The following is an 18884-nucleotide window of genomic DNA, read 5'->3' as shown; positions in this document are numbered from 1 at the left end:
ACCATTAAGAAATTCAGAATACTACAACTACAACAGGCCAAAATTACATAAACAGGGTGTATAAAATAATAGCAAACAAACTACAGAGTCTGTCTGTCTCTTTGGAAACTTCCTGACACAGTATGTACAGCAATCAGCACCTCATGGCTCAGAGTGCTCCGACCAGATGGATGGGTTCATATTTTGGCTTGCTCATGAGCAGGCCTGGCACGCTTCCTGTTCTCATTAAGACATGTTCAATTAGGGCCAATCAGTAAATGAAGAATCACTGCGGGGAAAAACCCACCACAGACACACTCAGCTTCCTTTCACTCACACAAAGCTTTCAGACACCAACTTTAACCCATTTCTGAATCTTCTGTTGCAGACAGCAGGGGCTTTGTGCTCAGCAACTCACTGATCATGGTGGTGCCTCCGGCCAGCGCCGCCTTGGAGCCCTGGTAGAAGTCATCAGCGGCGGTCATGCCCCGATCGGGCATCTGGAAACGAGTGTGCACATCGATGCCACCGGGCATCAGCATCCGACCATGGGCATCGATGGTTTTTACCCCACCGGGCACAATGAGGTTTTCCCCGATTTGTCTGAGTTAAAGAGAAAAGCAACATTTAAACTGCTGATTACACCACCCTTAGTAATTTTAGAAAGCAGAATTACAAATGAATTAGTCATTTTAATTTCATTAATTACATTTACTATTTTTTAGTAATTAGTGGTTTCATATACTTATGGGTTAGGGTAGTAGTTTTTGAGTATGTATCAATGCTCATCATTTTCTTTGTGGCAGTTTCCATTACGCTCTGCAAAAAAGTAATTAACTTCTTACTCACAACTTTTCCTGTTTTGTATAGCAAACACAGTCAAAACTAAAAACTGACTGCATTGTCAGCTTTCTCCAGGGCCGTCTGATAAAAGCCAGACTTGAGAAAAAATATCTGTCCTGCATTGCTAGAGCTCATCATCATAAATAAATCATCCTACTCAGTCACTTTTGGCACTAAAACAGCTTAGTTTCATGACGATTAACCTAACGAATTTACAGAAAAGTTATAATGACAAGCTAAAAAAGTGATCAGAATTGTAGTATGGCAGTGCTGGTTTCATTTATTGGTAACTTTGACATTAAACACTGAAGATTTTATATGGCAATAATGACAAGTTTACTTTTCACTCTGCAAGAAGAATGTATTATTTGTGGTGCTATTTAGAGGTAATTGTATATCATAGTGAGATTATGGTGAGATGAGTAGTAAACTCTACTTGCTGCAGAGGAGGCCCTTAGTTAGTTTGTAGTGATTCAGCCGAGAGCTTCAAACATGGACATGGTAAAAGTTGGGTTTTTAATAAACTGCCGGCAGCTTAAAGGAAAACTCACTTGATGACTCCATCCTCCATATAGATGTCGGCACAGAAGGACTGGTCATCATTCACAATCTTGGCCCCTTTGATCAGGAGACGGTCGCTCTGGAAAACAATAAAGAAGGTGAATTGCTGCACATTTTTGTTTAAAAAAACAGCTTGAGTTAATCTGTAGGAATAACAACCCTGTAAAAGACATGGATTTATAGCCGCCTATAAAAATACGCTTACAAGGGTGAGTATCCGATTTGGCTCAACTGGATGCTGGATTAAGGGCATTTGATGAAAGACGTTTTGGGAAATGTCACTTCAAGGAGTTGATTGGCAACAATCACAGCAAAACATAAATACTGGCTCTGCTTGGCCTTTTTAGGCTGCCGTCTGATAAGGAACACATGGCTGTGCATTGTCTCTCAGCTGACACTGGCTTTCCTATTCTGCAAACACACACGCATACAGATATCTGTAAACACACTGTACACACTCTTAATACTCTAACACACTGATCCGGTGGGGGTGGCTGATTGGAGGGGCAGGGGGTAAAAGAGTATTAAGAGCTGGGATGTTTGGACCAGCACCAGTTTTTTTTGTGTGTGGATGTTTTCACTGTGACACTGTTTATGTCAGGCTGGCGGTGGAAAGACATTGTGAAAAGAAGATGAATACGGACAAAGAAAAGACGTTAATCTAAGGAGGGGACTGGATTCAAACAGTCTGACTGCTTTAAAATGGGATTAGTGAACATCTGCAGTACACAAAGCATTATCTCCAAATTAAGAAGAACAACAAACTTCTAGATCCCTGTGCTGAGAGCAAAGAGAGGGCCCAGTGCATTTTCATCACCGCTCCTCTCACTGGTGGATCACTTGATCTTTGCTTTAAAAGCAAAATTAGGGAAATCATTCACTGCTCGGACAATAAAGACAGCAGCCCGCCTCCAGACACACCCATCTGCCCCCTTCATGTGGTCGAATTATCGCACAAACAGACGTGAGAGAGAACCAATCAGGCCACTGAGCGTGTAATCAATCATCCATGCCTGCTGCCGTGCCACTTGTCTCTATGCTGGAGAGAGGACGGGGAGGAGGGGGGAGTCTACCACCTCCACAGTCCCTCCTTCGAGCCACCCCAGGGAGGCCCTGGCCCTCTCTCCAAGAAAGGGAGTGGCAGCTATGTCACAAGGGCTCCAGCGTTCCCCCTTCTAACAAAGGCTGCTCTGTTTGAGGCGCTGCCACTGGCTGCTGCCAGGCCAGCAGCTTCAGCCCAGAGGACAACTGCTGTGCTGCAGGCAGCACAAACCATAAGCCAGCTCTGTAAAATATTACCTAATAGGTTGTTTATATAACACAGCCACATATGTAGAAATAACGCAAACTTATTTAGCTCACTTAAAAAAATAAATAAATAAACTGAATATCTTTTAGCTTAGTATGTAAACAGACTAAGTTGGTCTATTTGGTGGTTTTAATGACCAACATTCAATATTTACTACAGGAAAGTCTTAAAAATATAAACAGATTAATGGTTTAAAAAAAATGATGGATGTTGCAAAGAAACGCTCCATAAATATGCACTTCTTTTGCATAACTTTAGTGCTGTTGCAGGGGGAAAATTTTGACTGGGACCAACAATGCCATTCATAACCAGACCCCAGTGTGAAGGACCTCAGCTGTTTTTTACTAGCAGAGGTAAATGCAGCCTCAAGATGGCTGCCCAATAATTTCAGTTTCATAGTCTTCAGCTTTGACGGCCACTGACTCAAGTGATGTCCATCAGATCCGCAGTTCCCTCAGGAGCCACAAAAGCTTTAAACCCTTTTCCATGTACAGTAGTACCCCTGAATAGGAAAAAACAAAGTCCTCACACAATGATCTCAGATATATATACCTATCCAAATTTCCTTTGCTTTTGAAGCATTTTTTTCCTCACATGTGTACTAACGTTTCACATATTAGCAATACCCCGTATTCTTCTGGATGAAATATAGAATGGAGTAAAGTACACAGTAAAACAACTTCAGCTGACTGCAGCAGCTTCTGGAAAATGCCTTGCAGTTGTCATCTGAAAGGTGTGGCCACACTCTGACAGCAGTGATGGAACTAATGCAGATAGATCATGTGGTAATCTTCGATCTGTGTGGAACAGAGTGCTCTGGTTGAGCGACTGGCTTCGCTCCAGCCCGCTGCTGGCCCGTTTTCCTCCCAACAACTGCTTTGAAATATGCCGTTACATCATGCGCCCCGTCATGACTGTCATTATCACATTACTCACTGAACTTTGCCAAGACACTGCAGCCCTTCTCACAAAATTGCACCTATTGCGCTGTTTCATATAGAGCTGTATTTGCAGAACAATTAGTGTCCCTGAATCCAGAACCGTGCTTTAAAATAATTCAATTGTTTTAAAGCTCGCAGGGGTCGTGTGACAGAGCGTGTGATTGTACTGGATCTGTGCCAAGCATGACAGTGACCTTTCCTTCGTGGGAACTTTTTCAGAGCTCACAAACAGGATGTGGATAAAGCTCAATGGGCCCACTGTTACTAAACTACTGTGTTTACATTCCAGGCTACAACCTACAACCTTACTGAGATTGCATACAAGGCAAAAACAGTTCAATGAGCATTAAAAAAACCCTGATCTGTAACGTAATTAGGACACTTATAAAAACAATCACTGAATATTTTGTTTAACACAGTAACTTTCCTCAACCTCCTTCACCTCTGTTTCCTCAAACAAAACATCCTGGACTAGTGTAATACTTTCGGCATAGTGGGCGGAGCATGGAGACAGAGCATAAATAAGTCCCACCCACACCAAAGGGGCAAACAGTTCATGGCTCCTTTTCTATCTGCTGATAGATGCCAAAAAACTGCAGTGCAGTGGGACGCAGTATCAACAGAGCCTAAAACTGAGCCCTCCAGAAAACAGGAGTGAACACGTGACTCAAACTGTGGGATAATGAAGCTCAGAAGCCTGCTGTGTTGTCTGTCTTTTGTTAATGATAAGTGTCAGTTTTAGACAAATTTATTTCCTTAAGTATTATGAGATTGTCTGCAACTTTAATTACTGTGAAGTGTGGATAATTTCGATATCTATGACTAATGTTTTGTTTGTGTTTATTTGTTTTACCTTAGCTATAAGAGCTTGTGACTGGAAGGGGCAACGTCCAGAGCTGAAACAACAACTCCAGTTCGTCTCTGTGCCTCCTGAGGCTCGAGTCAATCCCCACAGACTTCTATATTAGAGAACTGAAGTGCACATTTACAGCTGGGTACAAAATATAGTTTTGTCCTCTATGGATTCCTTCCTCCTTCATAACAACTCTGAGTGGCAGGAATTTCTTTGTAAATCATCTATCTGGGTGTGTGTTTGCATTTGGTGCCTTTGTAATGTAATACCTGAATAATATTAACCCTCACTATTATGTACTGACGATACCAGAAGTTCTTGGGGGGGTTGTACTTATCTTCTTGAGTGAAAGTCTAGTTAGGGCTAATTAGCCAATGTACCCTCAGTGTACTTTGCTACGAGCTCTGGGTAGTGACTGAGCAAAAGAATGAGATCGCACATACAAATAACCTCCCTTAGAGATACAGTGAGGAGTTTGGTCATTCACAAGAGACAAAGAGTAGCGCAGCCACTCCTCCACACTAATATGAGCCAGCTGAAGGGGAGGAGGTTGCTGGGGGAGAGGGAGGTCTGGGTTTCTCTAATTAGACTGCTGCCCCCACAAGCTGGACTTAGATAAGTGATAGAAGCTGGATGGATTCTATCTGAAAGCCATTAGAAAAGACTTCCAGTTCTATAGAAGTATACGAGAGAAAAAAAGGTATTTTGGGTCATATTAAATCTGTTATGTAAGTATTGGTCATATCATGCATCAACATTGATATGGTATAAAGCGGCACGCTTGTTGACAATCATAAATCATTAACCAGTAAGGTTGCAATAGATGACATCGCAGCAGCTACTTTCATCTTTTACACTTTTGATGACTCCAATCTTTGATCCATAAGGTAACTTCCAGTTCCAAAAAAACCCAACATGGTGATGGACAAAACACTGATGTTGAAGCTTAACAGTGTCGAAAACCAACAATTGATGACTATGTCCATTTTTTTTAATATCCATGCTGTTAACACATTGCTGGCATTAGATTTTAAATAGCTCTAACATAGAAATATCTCATTTTTAATCCATCTGCAGGCATGTTGTTAGCACTTTAACCCCGAGATGTATATTGTGGATCAGTTTTTCCATCCAGTAGGGATCACTTTAGAATATCTCATACACTCTGTTTCTAAATATCATTAAAGTATATCAGCTGGATTCACATTGGATTAAATAAAACTGAATTTTACATGGAAAGAGATCAAGAAACAAGTCCCAGCAAGGCTGGTAAACTCTGCATATCATGGTTAGCCATCAGCAAAATAACAAAGTATAAAACAGACAGGTTAGTAAAAATCTGTCTTGTTCTCTGTCACACTATCAGCACAGCAGGAAAGCCTGTGTCTAAAGATAAATTTTTTCAGAAATGTTGTTTCTGTCGTTATGTTTAGCTGCTAAATGTATGCTTTACTCACCAGATGATCACTAGATGGGCCTTTTTCTCATTTAGTTAGAGGGGTATGGACTCTGCAGTGCTTTGGGGCGTAAAAACAATGAATTAAAAGCTCTACGAAGCTAAGGAGAAGTGTAGATTTACATAATACTTCTCATGAGGTTATGAGAGATCCTTGTAATTTTTACAGGTATTATTAATAACGTAAAACATTGTGCTTAAGAAAAAGAAACAGACTGGGTATAATGGAAAGCAGAGGTAATGGTTTTGTTAAATCACCAACATCAATCAAATGCTGCGATTATTAAAATCCTGACATTAATAAACCACAGCACCATACGGAGGAAAACTAAGACCCTCCACAGGAAGAGAAGAGAAGCCTGGGTACTCAAACTGCTGACTTTCATAAAATCAGGGCAAAATCAGCTTGGGTGCAGTGAAAACGTCTGCCAGTGTTAGACGTAACCCGGCAACATTGTATGTTGTTGTCCAAATGGAAGATATCCTGGAAACAGTTAAGTCAGGTGGAGAAGGCTGCCAGGTCAGACATGCAGCATTATGATTTATATTTGTCCTGGATTAGTCAAAAAACAGCCCGCTGCTAAAATCATCTCCATACATGTTCAGGCAACCACTGGGAAAACACTCTGCTCCTTCAAAATAAAGTGCAAAACAGGAAATAAAGTAATTCCCAGAAATAGTCATCTGCACATTAATGACATGAAAAAACAGATACAAAATTTTTCTAAGTAGTCATTTCTGTTTTATTTATAAAACACACTTGATGCATTGGATGAATGTGATTCTTCCTTTGATGCAAGAAATTCCACTTTTACTTTATTTTCATGATGACTGATCACCATGTTTTTAATTGTTTTAGCCTCTTAATCCATAAAAACACTCTTCTTTGCTATTAAAACTTGCTCATTTAGTTTGAAAAGTCTCTTAAATTGCTCTGTTATCCTCCCACATTCACAGGAAATGAAAATATGACATTCTTTATTTCTCTGAAAATTTGACTTAAAAACTTTTTTCCACTAACTCATAACTTAAACCCCTACCACTGAAATAGAAAGTAAACTAGCCTAAATTCCCAATTGAAATGCAAAACTAAATTTAAACTTTCTCTTTGACTACAAAATTGTTTAATTAATCTCAAACTTGAAAAAGAATACATTCATTGACCTTTTTCCTGTGACATAGCGCAGCCGGAGGAGCTGCGATACTGTTGCTCAACAGCATTCCCCTCTGCTCAGCAGCTGAATAACAGCAGAGTTGATACATGCTGTACAGTCTCCCTGACTTCTGGCTTTATGAATGGGGGAATTCGGGATGATCCTGAGAGGTGGGGGGAATAAAAGAAAAGGAAAAAAAAAACAAGGTTGAGTCAGTGGGTGGCTGATTAGGAGCGTAGTGTGATGTGTGAAGAGAAGGCACTCCGGGCTGCGTTGCAGGGTGAGATAGCTGCGTGAACTCACTCCAGCCACGTTTGAAGTGACTACACATGCACTGCACTGTCACCAGAGACACTGCTCTACTAAAGGTATGTTATAGTAGCACACTACTTAATGATCCTTCATTTGCTGAGGATTGTAGCCACTGAGACTTTAATCCAGGACAGTCTTATAATAGCCTCGCTCTATTTTTACCTCATTCACTGGAGCTGCATTTAAACAGCCTTCTTGTTCTTGATTTACTTTTATCTGTATTTATAGCCTTCACTGAAATAACTCACCCTCATTCTAGAGCTGAAAGAGCCAATCAATCAATAAATGCATCAAAGGAAATGTAACTGATTGAACCATTTTTTCTGCTTACTAATCAGTTATGTTTTCATCAAGCAAAAATGAGAAAATATTTTTCCACTTGCAGCATCTCAAGTGCAAACATTACTCCGGTTTTCTTTTCAGGGATTCTTTTTGAATCTGTTCATTTGTTTTCTGATGGATCGACTCTGGGTTTAATCTTTCGAATGCCAGCATGAAGAGTGATAAGCATCTATTAAAGGTTCTGCTCAAGCACCAGTTTAAAGGCCAAATATAGTCTGTCCACAGTGACACAAAACAGAGAACAGACTGCAGAATCAGCACATTTGAACTTTATAAATTGATCACATTCCTAATAAATGACACAACTTGTTGACGGACTAAATATTTAACTGTTTCACCACCAAAACTGTCAACTGTGACAATACCAGTTGTAGAAAGTGATAGAACGTCTTTAAATTTGAGGCGGTTCGGGCATCTTAAAGACTCCTGGGTGCCTCCTAGGTGAGGTTTTGTGGGCATGTCCAACTGGTAAGAGATCCCAGATCAGGGCAGACCCAGGACACACTGGAGATATCATCTCTCTCAGGTGGCTTGGCAATGCTTTAGTAAAGCTAGAGCCGGTGCTTGGGAGAGGTGGTCTGAGCATCTCTGCTTAAACCCATCAGAAATTGAAGGAGTGGATGATATGTTGTAGACTCCAAAATTCATATTTAATGGCTAATAACATTTTAAAAAATAAACAGTGTCAGCCCTGCTTGGCTAGTTGTTCAGTTTCAATGATCTTGTTGTATGAATCTGGTTCTGAAGTCACACAGAAGCACCAAGTCCAGGTGGTGAACTTGCAGAGGTTCATTCATATTTGATGAGAGCCGCCCTAAGTCTGTCCCTGTCTGTGCAGCTGACCCATGTCCATCTGGCTAAACTGTTCTATGGAGCCCAGTGCTCCACCCAGTTCAATGAAAATATTCAAATTCAGTAAAATATGTAATTCATACTGATTTGAGTGGTCTATGAAGAAAGGTGCGGAAGGCAAGGGGCTCATTTGCATCTACTTCAGCATTTGCTGTTTACTTTTAATTCAGTGTAACCTTCATTTCCTCTTGAGTGTCTTTTTGGTTTAATAAGGTCATCCATGCCTCCTAATAATGCCTTTTCAGGTCCACGGGAACCAACCAGAATGCTACTTTCCAGCATCTACAGTTTACAGTTCCAGTAACATCTTCCTCACATTCTCCTCTGATCCCTCTGCTAGATCTTCAAGAGATCCCCTCTGACTCTGACTCATTTCTTATGTCTTTCATGCTCTGTTTAAGAATAGACAGTCTATCCAGTTAGGTCTGACTACAACACCCACTAATCCTCTGATCTTTCCACCATCCATCTGCTGTGTCTCAAGCAGTTAAGAGAGAGAACTGAGGAAAATTATTCACGTGAGAGGTTGCCAGTTATCACCAAGTGATGCATGATATTAACACAGAGGAGAATTTTTCATATTATTGCTAGAAATATATATTAAGCATCAATCTTTCCATGATGTGGATCTGCTTCAGTGTACGTACATAGAGACGTGTGTCTCTTTTAAAGAACTATTATTTCAGTTAAATCTGAAGTTGATGAGAGCTACATGAACAGTCAACCACTTAGACACTCCAATTACAGTTTGCTTTGGCTACCATGACACAAAAGGCTAACAGCTCTGCATAATGTGGGTCAGGCCGTGGCTCTGAAATAACTCTGGCAGAGAAAGCTCCAATCAATCGATTAGCTGATCAAAAGAAAACTTTATTGAATAAAACAATTCTTATAATCTACTAATCAGCACATATCTCAGAGACAACCCGTGACCATAATCATGCTTGTGCTATGATCTCCTCAGACTGAAGAGGTTTTCCTAGCTTGGTGAAACCTTTGGGGAGCGTGGGCCTGCTAGATAACAGGATAATGATGCTTCATATCCTGCTGCTTGAATGCTTTGTTTAGTAAGTCCACAATTAGAAGGTGCAGATCCATCTGTATGGCTTTCAAACAGGCTCTTCTGGGTCACTCTTCACCATTGTTTCAGCTCATTGACATCAGGATGAAAAGGCAGTGACCTCCTCCCTGATCAGCTCTGCCTATATGCATCTTCCCTTCATTACACAGCTGAAAGACAGGCATGGAAGGAAATAGGACCCACTGTCCCCTCCCTTCCCTGGCTCCCCTCCCATCCCCTCCCTATTCTCCACTTTCCATTGAAGCACCACATCCCTGCAGCTTCGCTATGAATTCGGGGAAATAATCTGCTCCACAATGACACACTGAATGTATCTTAAAGCCTTTTGTGCCTTCTAAACGGCTATATATATATATCTCTCTAAATATAGAGAGATATATGTATAGATATAGATATATATATATATCAAGGATGGCTTTAAAAAAGGAAAAGACGCTAAGGTTAAAAGAAACAGCCGGGTACTGAGCCGTGGAGCGGATGCAGGGAAGCATTTGCTCCACCAGTTGGTGTGCAGTGATACCCGGCCACCAGACACAGTCTAACAAAGACCACCGGCGTGAAATCTCAACTGTCATGCATGGCACGGAAGAAGAAATGCAGGGGTGGCGTGAATGTGCACAAACAATGGATACTCTAATGTAAAGCGAGAGCTCGGGTTTATCCGGACATAAGCACTTGTCGCAAAGATGCTGCAAAAAAATAAATAAATAAATAAAAACACGAAAATTTCAGCCTCACCATACTATCGCTGGCCTCACTGATTTCTCGACCCTCGTGTGCTTTCGATCTCACAGCGAAACAGAAAACCATCTACAAAACGCTTTTATTTTATTTTGGAATTTCTTTTAGGAGATCAACTCTTGCGCCATTGCCCTGGATCGTCGAGGAGCGCAGCGGCGCAGGGACCATGCCGCCCCGGTGACATCCTGCAAACACACCCCGCAGGCCCACACCAGCCAGGCTGGACCCACTCACTGCCACTCCAAACGTGAAAACACCCGAGCACTCACTGTGATGCGGGGAATGTTCTTTTTGCCTTGGTAGCCAGACATCTTCACCGGTGTTTCGTGTGCGCCGCAGACCGCTAGAAATGCAAACGGGACGGATTACCGCTGGCTGCCGGGCTGTAGTGAGGATGATGGTGATGAAGATAAATAGGGGGGAAGACTACACAGACACGGGTGATCTGCAGGAGGCCACAGACGTGAAGAATCAAACTATCGCTCAACTCCGGATCCTGGCAGCCTCCCGGTCTCCGCCGATGCACCAAACCGTTCCTTCCCAGACGGAGTCAGACAAGAGGGGAGGGAGGGACCGCTCGAGAGCCTCTTCCCAATAAAAGAACCCCACGGAGCATGCGCAGAGCCTCGCCCTGCTCCATTGACAGCAGAGAAGCACACTAATGCCATCAATTGCTTTCGCCGGATTAGGGAAGGCAGGCAAGCAGGGAGTGCAGCCTGCAAACATCCACCGAAGGAACAAATGAAGAAACAGCCAGCAGCCATCTTACCTCATATTATCTGCTGTGTGTCTGAAGGTGGGGGTGTTATTAGAGCGAGCAAGAGCTCAGGCTCAGGCGGGGTGACGTGATTTCACCTGTTTCCAGATCTGATCAACTTGAATGGTTCTCAATACAAGTTGGGATTACAGCACTATTTGAGAAATGGGTAAACCTGGAATCACGGGAATGGAAATTTGGCCTTTTGTGTGTTTGGCAAATGCTGACAGACAAAATAGTCCGACATTGTTCGAGATTTACTTAGTGTTTGCATTTTTATTTTTAATCAAAGACCGATCGAGAAGACTTCACTTCATAGTAAAAGAAATGTGATAAACTCTGCTTTCATTTTTAAAATGTTCTTCCTCAGTACACAGTTAACTTTATTATTTATCTATAACAGGTTAAAGCAGTGTAAGATTACCAAAAGTAGTCAATTGAGCTTAACCAGATATATTTTGTACTCAGAGGCTCTCCGCTAAATTTTGTTTTGTGCTTATTTATAAATAGAAAAAATATGTATTTGAACTGACACAGTTCCTTTAAGACCAAAGTTTGAAAACCGTTTGTAGTTTTTATGTCTGTGTTTACACCTGATTTTAAAATGCATTCTGGGAAATAAGATTATTAGTAGACAGCAGCAAATATACACTCATTAGACACTTTATTAGGTAAACCTGTTCGGTTGCTTGTTCACTCAAATATATAATCAGCTGATTACATGGCAGCAAGTCAACCCACTGAGGCATGTTGACATGGTCAAGATGACCTGCTGAAGTTCAAACCGAGCATCAGGATGAGAAAGAAAGGTGATTTAAGTGACTTTGTGACTTTGATTGTTGGTGCCAGACAGGATGGTATCGGCATTAAGAAAACTGCTCACTCCCACAAACCCATCTCCAGGGTTTACAGAGAATAGTCCAAAAACAGAAAAAAAATCAGAGATCTGAGAAGAACGCATCAAACTTTAAAGCAGAAGACCACGCTGCTTCTGCCAGCTAAGAACTGGAAGGTAAAGCTACAGTTTGGCTTACTAAAATTAAACAATGGAAGATTAAAAAATGTTGCCTTGACTGATAAGCCTCGACTTCTGCTGTGACATCCAAATGTTAGGGTCCAAATTTGGTGTATACGCTTAAAGCATGGCCTCCACGGTCTTCCGCTAGGCATAAGGATTCTTTGTGGAACAGTAGATTCACATCATGATGTGCAGCTGATCAGCCACAGGACTTACCAAAGTAGTCTGTAATGCTTTTGTCTTGATGTGTCCCTGACAAGGATGTAACAGGAAAATATGTCATTAGTGCAGCATGTGGTGTTTCTTTTTTTTAATGCCATGGACACGGATGACATTTTCCTGCCAGTCTCAACAGCTGCTATAACCATTACTTTGTTTTCTTAATGTGCAAGGGAGAGAAAAGGGACAGTGTCCTTTAACCTTCCAGTGGAAGTGACGAAGCCGGTTGTGAAATATGTACAGAAGCCTTGGAGACATGTGATAAACAGTTGTAAACAGTGATGCCTCTTAGCCATCCGCATGTAATCAGATTGCCCAAGGTGCATTAAAAAACAACTGCAAACAAAGTCCTTAAGGCAAGAAATTGCTATCTAAAGTTCATTTGTTATATAAATGTCTGTAAAACCACAGTAAAAGTTGTCAATTCAGTCACAAACTCAGTTTTTCTTATTTTCTTAATTTGAATAGCCATATTAAAGAGGGCCAAAGTTTAACATAATGAGTTTACATGTTATGTAAGTACATGTAATCCCCATGAGACAAAAGCTCAGGCTTCAGACTGCTCTAACAACATGTTTCAGACAGTTTTTTATGCTCTTGGCTCCGTATGACATCATAGAGAGTTGTTATCCAAAATATGGTGATCTTAGGCAAACAGCTTCACCTACCTGCTTTTCAAACCTTCTGTTTACCACTGATTGCCAATCAGAGGAATGCTGGTTTAAAAGGAGGCTAAAGGGAGTTACATGCCTTGTTTCAGACAGAGGATCTGCACAAAGGTTTAATATGAGATAGAGAAGGATTATTCTAAATTGTGACTTGTGCAAACCTACTCTAGTAGAGTCCATGGATTCAAACATGGAGCTGGAAATCAGTGCTAAAAAATCATGTACATTTACATGAATTCAATAGAGTTTTATCTTAACGTGTTATTAATTAAGTCTGTAAAGCTTACTTTACAATAAGTGTACAATAAATGGTGTGGGTTACAAAGTGCAGTGTGTGCCTCTGAAATTGAGTGGAGCAGAAGTAAAACTAGAAATTGCGAGTGCAGCGAACCCACATTTACACACAATAGCTGAGTAAACATGCACTGCAGCGCTGTTGTGTCGCATTTTATCCACCACAGTCCTAAAATGTCAGCTTGCTTTTGAAGAACGCAACGCTGAAATGCATCTCCTGTAATAATGACATCACTGATATTGAAGATCACATCAATTAAGTCTGTGAAGTCTGTGTTTGTGAAGTAAGCTCTCACATCAGAAAAGTGAAGAGCAACTAACTAATCATATATGACTTGAAGAGATGGAAGAGAGTAGGGAGTGGGTTGTGTGGCGAATGCTTCCGATCAATATGTAACATGATAAAAGGGCTCAACACCAACGCCCAAAGCTTTTAACAGCATTCTGAGTGCTTGAGTATTAAGTAAAGGAAGTACAGATGTGGGTTGACCACCAATCACTAAAACCTGAATAACTGCTTGAAGCAGCAGTAAAAGACGTGATAGATTTTCCTGCAAGTCATGCAGGTCAGGTTGAGCCTGTCCATCAACTCAGTTCTGCTGTTAAAAGAACGAGAGATCTCAAGGGCAGTAATGCTGCAATGGTCCAACCCTGCATCACCTTGCAAAAGCAACCAGGCTGATGTGTTCACAAAGGTGTGCCTCCTATTTAAATCATGCCATGGTAGATGACACATATGTTTATTTTTTCTTTCTCGTGCAGACCTGTTAACAGTGTTTCCTTCACCAACAGCCAGCTGCACTGTGCTGTTAAGGACTCTGACTAACAGAGCCACTCCCTCTGGCATTTCTGCATGGTGGGCCCTCTAACTGAGGGCCAGCGACTCTGTTACATCATAGTGCTTTCTGGGAAATGTAGTCATGGCAAGTTGTCTGGCATAAACTGGATGTGTATGCTTAAACAAACTCTGCTGAGTGGCAAAGGCTCTGTGACTGATGCGATTGTAGATGAAAAATGGCGCGGGTGTGTGCAAAAAGCTGAATGTTGGATGAAATAAATGAGAGCTGGAATGATAAATGTAGAGAAAGAAAGACAAAAGGAGGAAGACTGGGAAGGAGAGGTGTAAAATATACACAATCGGCATGCAAAATCGGAGAAAATTACCCGTTTATCATCGAGATTCTGCAGAGCCTCTTTCCCTGTGCTCTCCCTTATCTCTACCTTCCTCGGCTGGGAGATGTCGGTCTGTCGGTCAATGACTCGCCCGTCACTCCTGCCCCTGCACGCCGAGAGTGCATCAAAGTCCAGCGTCTTGCTGTCCGAGGAACCTTCCACTGGACAGAACACGCCACAGAATTTCTGCCTGGGCCTGGCCGGGCTCTCGGAGCCCATCCTCTGAAAGAAAGCTGGCATTTCCCCGGCGGTCGACATCCCTTCCAGGCGGTTGGTTGTGATTGGGTTTAGCGGTGTGTAGCTGCACAGATGCTCGGAGTCTCAGCTTGTTGTGTTGTCCGGTTTTTTCCCCTTCCCTCAGCGCTGTGCGCTTGGACAGCCACCGCCTTTGCCGGTTTTCAATCGCAGGTGGTCGCACTGTGACCAAAGCTGGAAAAAATCAGTAAAGCTAATGCTGCTCGAGAAAAAAAAGATACACACACACTCTCACGGTGGAGAGAGAAGTGCAAAATGAATCCACGTAATATCTGATATTAGGGAAAGATGTGAGACAGCCTTCTGCTATATTGCTTGTCAGTGATTCCGCCACAGATCAGCAACAATTCTGATTTGCTTACTCATGAGTCTAAATTAGCTCCTTGCCCACAGCTGTTTGAGTTATAAATCAGCATATGAGGGAGAGACCTAAAGTCTGGCTTTGTCACAAAGAGATCCTATAGGGTGGAGGAGGAGGATGTTTCCCAATGAGGGATTACCTGTAGCCCGAATGAAACCGTCCAGACTGGCACTATCGGGAGCGCATCACAGCTGAATGTCCGGAAATATTGCGCTCTCACTTGTCCAAACTGAAGACTTGTTCGCTGTAGCTCTATTTAACCCGGAGACAGTGTCCTCGCAGCTGTCCTGCCCGCCAGAGAGCTGTGTAATGTAATAATTAAAGCGTGGCGTGCAGTCTTTAAATGTCTCTGCAGGGCGTCTCTGTCGGATGTTTGAGGTCAAGAGTGGCCCAGCACCATGGAGAGTTCCTCAAAGTCACACCCAGTCCAACAATGAGGATAGCTGTCCCTTCAGCACCACACCCCGGGCTCCAACACACACACACACACACACACACACACACACACCCCTCAGGTGTGTCCAGCACTTGCTCAAGTTTCAACTCCAGCTTCCATTTGATTTGTAGTCAAATCATAAAGTTCAGCCACTTAAGGGGAAAGGAAGTGGGGACATGTGGACGCTCTCTCCCTTGTATTACAAGTTACTTAAATGATTTGAGCTGTTATTATTTATTTAGTTTGTCTTTTATCTGTTTCTTTTACTTTTACCACTTCCTACAGGACATATGGCAGCCCCAAGCAACGTAATGTACGTAGAGTGTGTGACATCATATTTTCCATGTAAGACCCACCCCTTCAAAACTAACCAGAACCATATAGAGGAATACAATTTCAATTAAGAAAAGATAGAATTCCACGTTTTGTTTCGAAACTACCAATTTCTCACCTTTAACGCAAGGGTAATGATGGCTTTCTCAGCTCTGCCACAACTTCAGCCTTGTGATTCAGCTGTTGGTTGAAATTTCATAATGTGATGAAAAAAAGAAAATACTTTATCAAACCTATATTAAGCCATTAGATATAAGTTACACATCCTTCACTAAGGTGAATCTGTTAGAAAGGGATGATATTATTGTTCTATAAAACTGGCCTGTAATGTTTTATTCAAACTGCACATAGTAAGCTAATTCTCTGTTGGAAGCTCAAATATCCCAACAGCTAAACAGATAAATACGATGCAGAGTTGTAGAGAACCATAGTTGAAGTATTGTGCATAGTTTTGCAAAAGGTGTCTTAAGGTATCATCAGTGTCCTGTGTTGAAGGAACTTAAACTAGAGGAAATCAAAATAACAGTTCCTGCTGTCTTTTCCGCTTGGATTTAAGTTTTACTCTTCGCACCACTCTGCCTGGAAATGATCATAACATGATTTTCTTCCAGTTGGCATGTTTTGGTATCAAACCCAATGCCAGAGACACGGTCACATTTGTAAGAAAATGCTGCACCTACAATAACCCCAATATTATTATATCGATTATTACCCCTGCAAAATCTGCAGTGCAAAACTTTGTGTTAAACTTTCCATACTCAGCATGTTTTCAGATTGTCTTTTACCACATTCATTTGATGCATGAGACTGACAGCCTGGTTCGCTTACTGCATTTTTTTATGATCAATCTGCAGCTACACTGTACTAAAAGCTTAATACTGATAGACAGACAGACAGACAGACAGACAGACAGACAGACAGACAGATAGATAGATAGATAGATAGATAGATAGATAGATAGATAGATAGATAGATAGATAGATAGATAGATAGATAGATAGATAGATAGATAGATAGATAGATAGATAGATAGATAGATAGATAGATAGATAGATAGAGCCATGATTTCTGAAGTTCTTCCAAAGTACTTCTTTAGACATTGTCTATTTTTCCACTCCTTTTCAGTCCAGTCCTCGTACTTGACCATTTTCAGACTTCTGAATCACTGAAGCACTGAAAAATATTGAATCATTCTTAATAGATGAACCAGTGTCTACACATCACAGACAACTCAGCAAAGAACCAAGTTTAAATTGCATTTTTAAATACTTTGTTACTAACAACTTGTCATAAAAAAAACCTACTTTGTTCCTATTTCTTCATCTGAATGTAGGAAAAATGCCAAAGAAAACACTGGCACAAAAAGTTCTGCACCAACAAGGTGATTCCCAAAGAGCTATTAGCTCAAAACTCAGCATATCTCTGTACTGAAAAAGTAGCAGCTGTCAGTATCAACAGGTCTAAGGAGTGAAATCAAATGTAAAACCTTTGGTTTAAATCATCGTCAGTATGTATTAGTATGTAACCTGGTTCTCCTGAAAGCCCATTGTTCTGGGTATTTGTCGGGGGCCACCTACCACTACAATGACTAAAATGAATGCAGGATTCTTGTGCCCAATGTCCTTTGCCTCACATTGGGTAGTCCAATTCCAAATCAGCACTTAAGGGGTTAATCCTCTGAGGTTTAATCCCCTAACGCTGTGCTGTCTTGAAAATTGTTTTCTGAGGTTTTTGGTGATGACAACAAGCAGTTTAAATTTCTTCCAAAAAAAAAGTTATTTAGTATTTTCTTCCAAAACACAGGGTGGGGGTTAGCATAGGGTACTTGCCATACGTAGAACTCCCATGGTTAAATATTAGATGTCAGTATGTACAGTAATTACTTACCTATAAATAGCCTTGTAATGCTGTTTGTGGACATTGGAAAACAATACATAAAAGTAATAACTTTTCTTTCATAAAGACCTTTCTTTCTCCCGACCAACACAGCAACAAACGCTTTAACACTACAAAGAGTCATAAATGTAATTATAGATAACGCAAGCGCATGACTAAAGTGTGGTTTATAAAGTGTGGCTTAGCTCAACACCGGGACATTGTGTGGTTTAAAAATATCATACTTAACTCACCAAGTGAAGTCACATGAAAAACAGTCAGGTAGCCTGTGCAGATTTATATATATGACCTTTATATGTGTTGCTAGAGGTTAAGTGAAGGGTTATAAAGAACATTTGCAGATGAGCCTTACAGAGAACAGATGTGTTTGAGGTATAAATAAATCAGTGTTGCATGGTGATCAATAAGACCAGGCTGTAACAGCTGATTCTAATATTGTTGATTCCTGACTTCAAGCATGACAGACAAAAGCTCTCCTGCACAAGAGTCCGTGTCCGCGCAGTTTCCATAACAACATGGTGGGCAGCAAATGGCTTTCCTGCTACTATTCCCTCTCCCAGAGGGCTGCAGTGTGTGTGTGTGTGTGTGTGGGCGGGTGGTCATTCCTGCAGGAAGATGGCAAAGTCTGATTTCTGAATGCCAGCAGTGGCTTCTGAAAGGTGAACATGCCTGGGGTACAGCCACACCTGAAGGCCAAGAGTGTGCCCTGACACCTGTACACCTCCTGCCTTTATCCTGAACTGTCTTTACACTAAAAAAAAAAAGTCCCCTGCTGAGAGCAGAGCAAGGGGCGGGGGGTGGGGGGGCAGCGTTAGATAATTAGAAGGGAAAGTTGGCGGGGTGCCCGATAAACAGTTGGAAGAGGCACAGGGAGAGTCTGGTCTCTGGACAGGAAGGGCACGGCTCTGGCATCCAGTAACAAATGTAGGACAAGCAGGGAGATCAGCAGTACGAGTGGATTCTGGAATCGGCTGCTCCAACCAAAACATACTTATTGGATTAGATTATTAGCCCTGTTCAGTTCAATTTACACAGCACTTTGTCAGTTTT

General features: G+C 41.6%; 1 protein-coding gene across 2 annotated transcripts in view; it reads right to left on the bottom strand.

The window, feature by feature from the left end:
• Nucleotides 1-15220, bottom strand: part of dpysl2b (dihydropyrimidinase like 2b) — a 31377-nt gene extending 16157 nt beyond the window's left edge. The window contains exons 1-3 of one of the 2 annotated variants that reach the window (XM_085463252.1): nt 14545-15220; nt 1374-1462; nt 398-582 (exon numbers count right to left, since the gene is read on the bottom strand). In XM_085463252.1, coding sequence (XP_085319378.1) covers nt 398-582; nt 1374-1462; nt 14545-14811 — 541 coding nt within the window. In that variant the 5' untranslated portion in view covers nt 14812-15220. Of the gene's footprint in view, nt 1-397; nt 583-1373; nt 1463-10693; nt 11049-14544 lie in introns of those variants that run through there. The other variant, XM_085463253.1, reaches the window with a different exon arrangement.
• Nucleotides 15221-18884: the final 3664 nt, after the last annotated feature.

Source organism: Copadichromis virginalis, linkage group LG7, assembly GCF_057382275.1.
Source record: "Copadichromis virginalis isolate Kocher_CV1m ecotype Utaka linkage group LG7, C_Virginalis_male_GT1.1, whole genome shotgun sequence".
Classification (NCBI taxonomy): domain Eukaryota; kingdom Metazoa; phylum Chordata; class Actinopteri; order Cichliformes; family Cichlidae; genus Copadichromis; species Copadichromis virginalis.
The sequence above is the reverse complement of the archived record's forward strand: the minus strand, read 5'-3'. Positions and strand labels throughout refer to the sequence as shown.